This window comes from Sycon ciliatum, chromosome 11, assembly GCF_964019385.1.
Source record: "Sycon ciliatum chromosome 11, ocSycCili1.1, whole genome shotgun sequence".
Lineage (NCBI taxonomy): Eukaryota > Metazoa > Porifera > Calcarea > Leucosolenida > Sycettidae > Sycon > Sycon ciliatum.
In genome coordinates, this window is record NC_088653.1 from 21,414,016 (window position 1) to 21,424,015 (window position 10,000).

The 10,000-nt window shown below is 49.8% G+C and overlaps 1 protein-coding gene across 1 annotated transcript in view; it reads left to right on the forward strand.

Annotated features, from left to right (window-relative positions):
• The first annotated feature begins 6,819 nt into the window (after positions 1-6,819).
• Positions 6,820-10,000, forward strand: part of LOC135827171 (uncharacterized) — a 9,996-nt gene continuing 6,815 nt past the window's right edge. The window contains exons 1-2 of the mRNA XM_065339698.1: positions 6,820-8,935; positions 9,099-10,000. The exon at positions 9,099-10,000 is cut by the window's right edge and continues 219 nt beyond it. Coding sequence (XP_065195770.1) covers positions 6,820-8,935; positions 9,099-10,000 — 3,018 coding nt within the window. The remainder of the gene's footprint in view (positions 8,936-9,098) is intronic.

The window sequence follows — 10,000 nt, forward strand, 5'->3', positions numbered from 1 at the left end:
TAACTCTTGCCCCCCCCCTCAGCTCACAATCTGTAAGAGCACGTCTGTGAAGTCGAACACAATCATTAGCCAGTTCACTCGGAAATTCCCCCCCCCCCCCCCACAAACATACATGCATAATAATTATGCACCAGAGTGTGTGCTGTGACGGTTTAATAGGAGCCAGGTAAAAACCTTTCTCCGTCACACCACACACAATGTTAAGCCATGCACAATGCCAGTGATTGACATTCATGTGAATCACTTCACGTGTTCTTCACAAACAAACATACAGTCTGCATACCGGTGCACTGCACACAGCCAACTGTCAGTGTAATTCAGGAAACACAGAAGAGACAAGGAAATGGAGTGAAAACATTGTGTCAGTACAAGACACTCAAAATAATATTTTTGTACTGCAGGCAGTGTTATCAGCGTGGCAGAGCTCAAGAATTGAGAAAAGATTGAAAAGTTTTTGAAAATTATCTGCTATATAGACAGGCACGACTGGCAAGGAAAGCTCATACGTTCAACTCAGTGTTTGGCCTGGGCAAGAGGAAAATGGGCTTTGCACTGCCCCGTTATAGGCAAGCAGTTAACGGTAGCGGCTGAAAAATCAAGTTTTGTACAAGAATAGAACACAGTGCTCACTGCCAGATAGAATCTGTGCCGGGGCTGGTGCTGGCTATAACCATGGCAACTGCACATTGTCATAGTAACAATCAACACTCTCCAATATAATGGAGAGCACATTCAGGATCGTCTACCAGCGGCTGTAGCTCGGACACCAACCTGCTGTTATACCCATACTCTGGAGAGAAGAAGAGCATACTAAGCTTGCTACACTGGCGAACAGCCTGTACGAACTGGGCTAGTACACGTCGTTCCTCCGATCTAGGAACATACGTGAAGGAATACCCTAGGACAAGCAGTACTTCCAGGTTCCTGTTAGAATGGAGAATTTCCAGAATGGACGTGAGCGGCACATCAGCACCGTACTCACTGCATAAGCAGGAAAGTGAAACAAACCGCAACTTCCTACATGAACTCAGCGCTCGGCAGACCAAAGCTAAGCCGTCAATGCCGACTTTATTGCCACCTAAATTCACTTCCTCCAGGCTGGACGATGCGGACAAAATGGCTGATGAAAAGACATTACCATCGGTACAGTGATTCAGACGCAAAGAGAGCACACGTACATGTGTGTAGCGTGCCAAGCCATTAAGAATGCAGCGCATAGCAGTGCTGGTTAAGCTACAATAACCAAGCCTCACTTCCTGCACGTCCAAACAAAAATGGGTTGTGAGGAAATGAGCAATGGCAGTGCAATCTAACAGGCTGAGGTGCACATGACGCAAATTCAGAGTAAAGACCTGAGAGAAGAATGAACAATGGCCATTACAAGATGACGTACCTTGATACTGGCAGTGCTCTAGATAAGCTACTAACAAATCAGCTAGGCAACGGCGGCGTTCTTCCTTGTCACGTGGTGCAGGAGGCCGTATGGGTGCGGCAGTAGCAGCCGGGGCAGCTCCAGGTGACGATGGTGTCGATATCTCCGATGTTGCGCTTGTCATCGCATGCTGCTCACAATGCGATGCGGTCGCGGGATCCACTTTACGTACAGCCGACAGGAACACCTCTGCACTCGCCTCCGCTGCCTCGTTCTTCCATACGCTTACAAGAGTATCCAGGTACAAGTTGTCCGTCAACTCCCTGCCTTGTGGCAGAGCATTGTCGACACGCTGACGACCACGTCCTTGCCCTGCGGTGCCAACCAGCAGCTGATCGGCGAGCTCTTTCATCTTCTCAAACGACAGCACCGATTTCAGCACGGCGTGGATACGGTCCAAGTCGTTGCTTTGCTTGGTTGGCTGAGAACGGCTCACAATGTCGTCGAGCAGGCGTGTATCAGTCTGGCTGCATGCACGTTGCGTACGGTCATGGTTGCAGATTATCCGCCACAGATGCTCCATGATGGCGACTGCGGGCTTCGGCGGTGTGAGCGCGATCAGGAAACGCCAGAACATGGTCATGTGACCGCTGTAATGGCCGACTCTCCTCACCAGCCACGCAGCGTCGTTCTCGTCGTTCAGCATCTCGCTAGACACGTACCAGGCCGCCAAGAACTCCTGAATGGACAAGTGAGCAAATCGATATTGCCGGTCTTCTGTTGAGCTGTTGCTCTTGTATGCCATCAGCAATCCTAATTCAATTGCAGGCGCGCTTAGTTGTGCCGAAATGACATCCTCCTCGTTGAATACCATCTTTTGCTGAGCTAGCATAGATAGTGCAAAACCAGATAGCTCCTTCAACACTTCAATCTCGTCGGTCTTGATTGCGGAAAGCGTCTTGTAGCGTTTGCCCGCACGTCGTTCCATGACACGGCGAACAAGTGACTCGTACAGTCCTGTACTGGATTCCGGCAATTTACTACCGTCTCTGTCGTCCATGAACAATTCACAAGCCAGCGCAGCAAACAGAGGTGTACCCATCAGCGACATTGTGCCCTGTTGTGAGCGGAGCTTCTCCAGCATAGCCTCGCCTTTCACATCGCCCACCACTTTCCTCACATACGTTTCAATGTCGTCTGGTGAGAATCCAACCACCTCCACTTGCTGTTGATACTCTCCACACTGCGACAGGATATGAGCATCAGTACATGGTCGAGACGTCACCACCACATGCATATCACCACTACGCCTTCTCAACAGTAGATCACGCATGTATTCACTGCAGTTCTTCAACTTGCACTCATCCAGCCCGTCTAGCACAATGCAAAGACGGGACTGGTTGCTGCGAAAGAACCGGGACATCTCCAGCAGCTCATCTGTCTCCACATCCAGACTGGAGAATCGACGTGCCAGCAAGTCGCACAAGCTCGTAGCAGCTTGCACCTCGGCACGTCGTAATTCCACTGTCAATACCAGATCAAACTTTCCACGCCACAGCTCACCTTTAGACCAGAGGTATTCCAGCATGATCAGAAAGATCGTGGATTTGCCACAGCCAGCGCTTCCAAACGCTAGTACATTCTTGGGTTCTTTGGCACGCGCCAGTAAACCAGAATCAGCTACCTCATGGTCACAGCCCGGGCGTGGCGCGGCCCCCTGATTGCAAGCCCGCTCGGTGATCATGGTGATAGCGGAGAAAATATCTTCCAGTTCAATGCCACGCTCGGCCGTAGCGACCCTTTGCGGCTGAGCCTCGGAGAACAATTTCAACTGGCGTGCTCGTTCAGAAGCAGACGAAAAGGACGATGACTCGTTACGGAAAAGTTTGGAAAGTTCGTCCTTTGTCAGCAACGTCAAGTTGACGAAAATGTCTTTCAATGGGATTTTGGCATCGCTGGCAAGGCCACCGCTAATCTGAATACCAGCCTTCTCAACTGCCTTAGCCAGCAAATCACGGGCAGTTCGGACAGAAGCTGGCAACTTCTGCTCGTCGGACGCCATGGGTCACTGACTGGTTTGTGTCCAAGTAGCTGCAAGGAGCACCAGGCAACAACGTCGTGCAAGGAGACGCTACAATTATTTTTACTTTGCCTGCATGACAGATGATTGTACGAATCCTGGGTGGTCAGTGTGCTCGAGGAGGTGACGGTACGTGTTTAGCTCAGAACTATCCTCGGACTTTGTAGATGTTGCGTTGTTTTTCCACCACTACAAATCATGTATTTTGTGAAGTCCTGTGGTAATGGTGGTAGGTAGATCTACATGACATGTACGTGGTGGTGATGGGGGGGGGGGGGGGCGTAGACAATGGTAGATGCACAAGAAGAAACCCTTCTCATTACACACTGCACTGTGCTGCACTGTAAAATGAGTGAAAAATCTTTTTTTCGAAATATTAAATTATTTTTATTTCAGTGCTGTCTTTATCTGGTGAGCCATACCCCGCATATGCGCATATGCACTGATCTAACTAACTGTTACTTCTAAGCATTGCCTACTGTACAGCTGTAGCTACGTGACACCGACTAGTCAGTACAGTCATGACATGATTGTACTACTGCTGCACCAGACTAAACATGTACATTATTCCCGTAGTGCTAGTGATGTCCATGGAGTCGTAATATTCCAACTCTGGGGTAGAGTCAGACAGTCAGTACTGACTGTCAGGGAGTTTTAGCAACTCGTGAACGACGAGCGCGCGCAAGTCATTATCCATTACTAATGGATATCATTAGAGAGGTTTTAAAACATGCATGTTATTTCCCACGTGTGACGCCCAATTTCTCCTCAAATTTGGCGTAAAAGTCCAAAGTTGGACGTGAGCTGCAGGTCACTTGGGTTGTTTTTCGACACGCGAGTCAAATAACGCGATCTGAACTAACTAATTATTTTGACATCTCATCAGAAATACCGTGTATCTTAACCTGTCCAGTGTGTTTAGTGTTAGCAATGCGTTCACCTCTCATACAAGAAAGAGCTGTGTATATGAATGGACATCACTAGTTTACAGTCGATATGCGCTAACACTTTACTTGAACAGTAACTGTGTGTGCTAAAAATGCATAGCAGCAGCAGGAGTTCTGATCTTGTACAGAGCGTGTTGTACGAGCGTAGAGGAAATGGAATAAGTCGCGGCTGAGCTTGTCTACCAGGGGTTTTCCCCATCCAGTGCATAGGAAAACAAGACTATTTCCTTCTCATCAATGATCTTCTCACTGCACGTCAGAAGATGGACACGAGCCTAGAAATCATCCACCAGCAAAAGAAAACCACAATGAGGATTTGAACTTCAAGTTGGAGCTTCCCTCTTCTCAAATCACACTCTTTTTGAATAAAATCTTCACGCTGCGCTCCTCGCTTATAGAAATCAAATCAAAAAGAAAGGACTTGTATGCCATAACGAATCAACTGCCCTGATTCGTACAGAACGAGCTCGGCTTGCGGTGCGAAACGAGACTCAAACCCAGGCACCCGAGTTGACCACGGACTCGGACTCGTACTCGTTGACGAGTTGCTATAACCAGGACCCGAGTCGACCACGGACTTGTACTCGTTTACGAGTTGCTACAACTCTCTACTGACTGTGTAGATAGCAGGGAGTTGTACAGCTGTTCCCATGGTTACTGATCAGTACATAAACAGTCGGTATTGGCTGTGTATAGGGCTTGACAGTGATGACGGTAAAAACGGCCTGGGAGTAGTAAGTTGACATCAGATTTCTATTTTGGATCCACTAAGGTGTGACTTTGCTATTGCCTTAGTATGTGGGTGCATAGCAACCCACTCATATCTTATGCAGACGTGACTTTTACTTCGTCACCAGTTGTCACCCCGCCCCACTAGCCAAATCAGTCAGTTTCACTGGCTACATCACCTTGCTGTGAGTAATACCGCTTGAAATGTGCTTGGATCCATACAAAAACTGGATCCAGGTGGATCCAATTTTTGAATTTTTCAAATTGTTGCTATGCCATTGCTATGCTGTGACGTAGCACTTTCAAGCCCTATTGACTGTGTATTGTGGTGTGATCATCAGCAGGGTACATGATGGGGAGTGTGGTCACTTCTCTCAATGTCCTCATCACTCTTGGTCTGGCCTGGCATGCATCATGCAGCAGTCATACAACAATCAGATACCATAATAATTATTATGCATGTACAGATTTATAATAATGTAATTTCATCATCAGTTGGGGATACGTAGGCAAAGTCACAGGTCCTTACCACATGCCCTCTCCAGCCATCCTCATTCACTCCACCAGCAAAGTGACTCCAAGTTACAGTAGATAACACCTTATTTTCAGTGTAATTGTAATTTCGGTAATTTCCGTACAGAAACCAGGCACCTAAATTGTGATAACACCTAAACATTCTCTAGAGTACACACTGTATGAGAAGGGTACACTGGTCACCTAATTCTACATTACACCTGAAACCTGGCAGGTTGCTGACACCGAAAATGTTTTTTTTCATTTTAAAACCCGCTCAAAGTGTTCAAGTGCACACACTGTTACTATGAGAATCTCAGCCAGCTTTTCACAAGTGCATATGTATGTAATACATTGTAGGTGTATTTATTCGACGACCTGTACAATGTCATACAAGTACTCACTATTCGTATTTCCCGTTCGTTCCCCTTGGCGATGAGAGCCACTCACATGAAGATCGCATGCTCCAGTGGGTTTCCAGTTCTGTTCTGTTCTAGTCTAGTCTTGAGTTGTCGTTGTCCTGTTCTCCTTCTTGTCTACACTCTTGTACTTCCATAATTCAATACATAAAACCTTTGTGTTTTGGTGTGAAGGGACTTCATTAGCCGGGAGCAGCTAACATATACATCTAGAATGTCAAAATTGATTGAAATCATTTTCTCAACGCATGACTGTACTGTTCAGCTTTCATATGTATCACACTACTTGTCTGCCGTGTGCTAGAAAAAGGCGGTCGGCCACAACTCGATTCACAGCTTGTCATGGTGATGTTGTGATGGTGATATTGTTGCCATGCAGGTGTTTCCAACAAAAGCAGTTGTGTTGATACGTGACCATGACAACCACATGTAAAAGACCTGGATTTTCTACTTCAGCAAGTTCTTCGCCGAGGTGAGGATTTTATTTTCTGTATCGAGGTGTGTGTGTGTGTGTGTGTCCCTTGTGTTTGAAGGGGACGGTTGCACTTTTTGTAGCTCCGATTTATCTGAGTTTTTCCGTCGTTCTTCTTACTAGTCTTAGGCCACGGGGTGGCTCTGGGTTCACCAGAGTCGCCCCTGGCGTGTTCCTAAATTTCCTGAGGCGAGGGTTCCGCGGCGCGGTCGCCAGGGCAGTTTCTTTTCTGTCACGACCGTTGTCGTCCTCGTCTCTCCATTCGCGGTGGTGTAGCTGACCCCCGAATGGTTTCAAGCTGCGAAGCTCAGAGAGTACTGTCAGGAAGGCGGAGGAGAGGAAGGCTGCGAACATTGGCCTTTGGATCTTGGAACGTCCGCACTCTGGTCAACAATGACGGACCGGTCGAGACGGCAAAGAGACGAGTGAATTTTGAAAATTTGAATTTTGTGCCCGTCGTGGAGGACAGAAAGATCGACTTGGTTATCCGTGAGCTGTCCAGGTTTGACGTGGAAGTGGCTGGCCTGCAGGAAACCAAATGGTTTGGGAGAGACTCTTTCAACATCGACGATGCGACTGTACTCGCCTCTGGTCGCCCCGTACCTGACGAAAATTTTCGTCGTGGCGAGGGTGTTGCGCTGGTTCTGCGTCGGAGGGCCAAGCAGGCATTTGAACGTGCAGGCTGCCAGTGGAGGCCCGTCTCGTCGCGCATCGTGACGGCCAGGTTGAGATTTGAGCACGGGTGGATGTCAGTGATTTCATGTTACGCTCCTACGTTTCGATCCCCCCATGCTGACAAGGAAGAGTTCTTTGCTCAGTTCCAGTCTGCTCTCAGCGATGTCAACTCTGCTGATGACGTCATCGTCCTGGGGGATTTCAACGCTCGTGTTGGTTTTGGCCCACAGCAACTAGAGATGTGGCAGGGAGTGCATGGATCACATGGTGTTGGTGATGTGAACGATGCTGGTCATCGACTACTCACATTCTTGGCGTGTCAACAGCTCACAGTATGTAACACACTGTTTCCCAAGAAACGCATTCACATGTACACCTGGCAACACCCTGGATCACAGAAGTGGCATTGTATAGATTATGTGTTCGTACGCCAACAACACCGTAAACGTTGCATGGACTGTCAAGTGATGCGCACTGCAGAGTGTAGCACAGACCACCGTCTTGTCCGCATGAAATACCGGCTACCTGACGTTGTGCAGCAACGGTACCATCATGATGCACGTTCCAGGCCGCGGAAGTTTGCTGTTCACCAATTCAATCGGAAGCCATTCATGAGTGAAGAGGAGGCTGAGCGTGTGGCTACTGTACGTGCTGAGTACTGTGCTAGTCTTGAATCTCGTTTAGCCACGTATGACCGCGCCTCGTCTGTGGACTGTAAGTGGAGTACCGTGAAGTCGGCTGTTGTTGACGCGGCGGAGCAGGTGGTTGGTCGGGACAAGCGGCGGATGCCAGATTGGTTCCGTGACAATGCCCTTGTATTGGAGCCTCTACTGGAGTCTCGTAATACCCTGTATAGCCAATGGCTGAGAAGCGGCAGGGACTCTGATCACCGGGCGTTCAAAGAAGCGCGTGGCCGGGCTCGTACTGGTATCCGGAAGGCAAAAACAACTTGGTTGATGGACAAAGCGGCGGTGGTGCACCGTGGACGTTTCAGTGGCAAAGCTGTCTGGTCTGCCATTCGCGACATGCAACGCTGCTTTGGGGGCTTGCAACCCCTGTCTGTCCAATCCATCCGCAATGCCGATGGAGTTCTTTGCGAATCGGTTCAGGAGCAGCAGGGCACATGGCATGGGCATTTCTCGGGTGTCTTGAATGTCTGCAGTGTGTACGATCCGCATGTCTTCCAACTTATCCCTCAGCGTGAGGTCGAGGACTCCCTCTCACTGCAACCATCGGAGGATGAGCTGACTCAGGCAATTAGACACCTACAGAATGGCAAAGCTGGTGGTATGTCACAGATTGTGCCGGAGCTGCTGAAGGTTGGTGTGCCTGTCCTCCATCCACTCCTCCTGGACCTACTCCAATCTGTCTGGTCGGGGGGTTGCGTGCCCCAGGACTGGCGCAATGCACTGCTGGTACCGATTCCAAAGAAGGGCGACCTCTCTCGCTGCGATAATTGGCGAGGGATCGCATTGCTGGAGGTTGTTGGCAAGTTGGCTGCTCGGATCATGCAAAACCGATTGCAAAGTATTGCTGAGGCGGAACTGCCTGAATCCCAATGCGGGTTTCGGCGGCACCGTGGTTGTGCGGACGCCATCTTCTCTGTCCGTCAACTTGTCGAGAAGTCGTACGAACATCGATCGAAGCTCTTCTGCGTATTTGTGGATCTCCGCAAAGCGTACGACTCTGTCCCTCGCGAAGCTCTTTGGCAGGCATTGCTGCGGCTGGGTGTGCCGCCCCCGACTGTGGCCATCATCAAATCATTCCATACAGACATGTCAGCTTGCGTTCGCGTTGCCGGTGGTTGCACGGATCCGATATCTGTCAAGAATGGGCTTTCGCCAAGGGTGCGTGATGGCACCTGTACTGTTTAACTTGTACTTCGGCTTAGTTATTGAGCGTTGGCGATCCCTTCTCGTTGAGCGTGGAATAGAGTCTGGTGTGGGCTTCAGCTTCACAATTGATGGCCAGCTGTTCCCTCGTGTCACTAGGCGCCGTCCCCACTCCGAGTCCGGCCATGCTGATGACTTCGAGTTTGCGGATGATGCTGTACTGCTCGCTACAACTCGCAACGCAGCCGATCAATCCCTGTGTGCCTTTTGTGAGGTCGCATCCAGCTTGGGTCTCACAGTGAGCATGACCAAGACCAAGCTTCTCGTTGCAGGTTTCGGAGTTTGCCCTGCTGATTGCTCTGATTTGGTCATTGGCAGTGATAGGGTTGAAGCAGTCACCTCATTCCCCTATCTTGGTTCCACCATCACTCCAGACTCGCGGTCGCAAGCGGACATTCGGAGCCGTCTAGCAAAGGGTGCAGGGGCCTTTGGTGGTCTTCGGCGCATCCTACATGACCGGAGCCTGAACCTCCCTACCAGGCGCCACCTGTATGTCGTTTGCGTACTGTCAACGGTTCTGTATGGTTCAGAATGCTGGACGCCGTTGAAGGCAGATTTAGATAGAATGGACCGGTTTCACCATGCCAACATTCGCTCCATCCTTGGCGTATCGCGAGGCCGACAGTGGGAACAGCGCATCTCTTCACAGGAACTGCGAGCACAGTGGGGTGATCCCACACCATTGTCACGCATGGTGCAGCAGAGACGGTTGGAGTGGCTTGGGCACCTGGCTCGTCTTGATGACACCAGAGTACCGAAGCAGTTGCTGTTTGCCTGTCTCCCTCAGTCTCGGCCATTCTGTGGACCTCGTCGTCGCTGGAAGGACACCATTCACACGGACCTATCCGTGGCTGGAGTGCGTAACTGGTTTGAGTTGGCAAGCGACCGTGGAGAGTGGCGT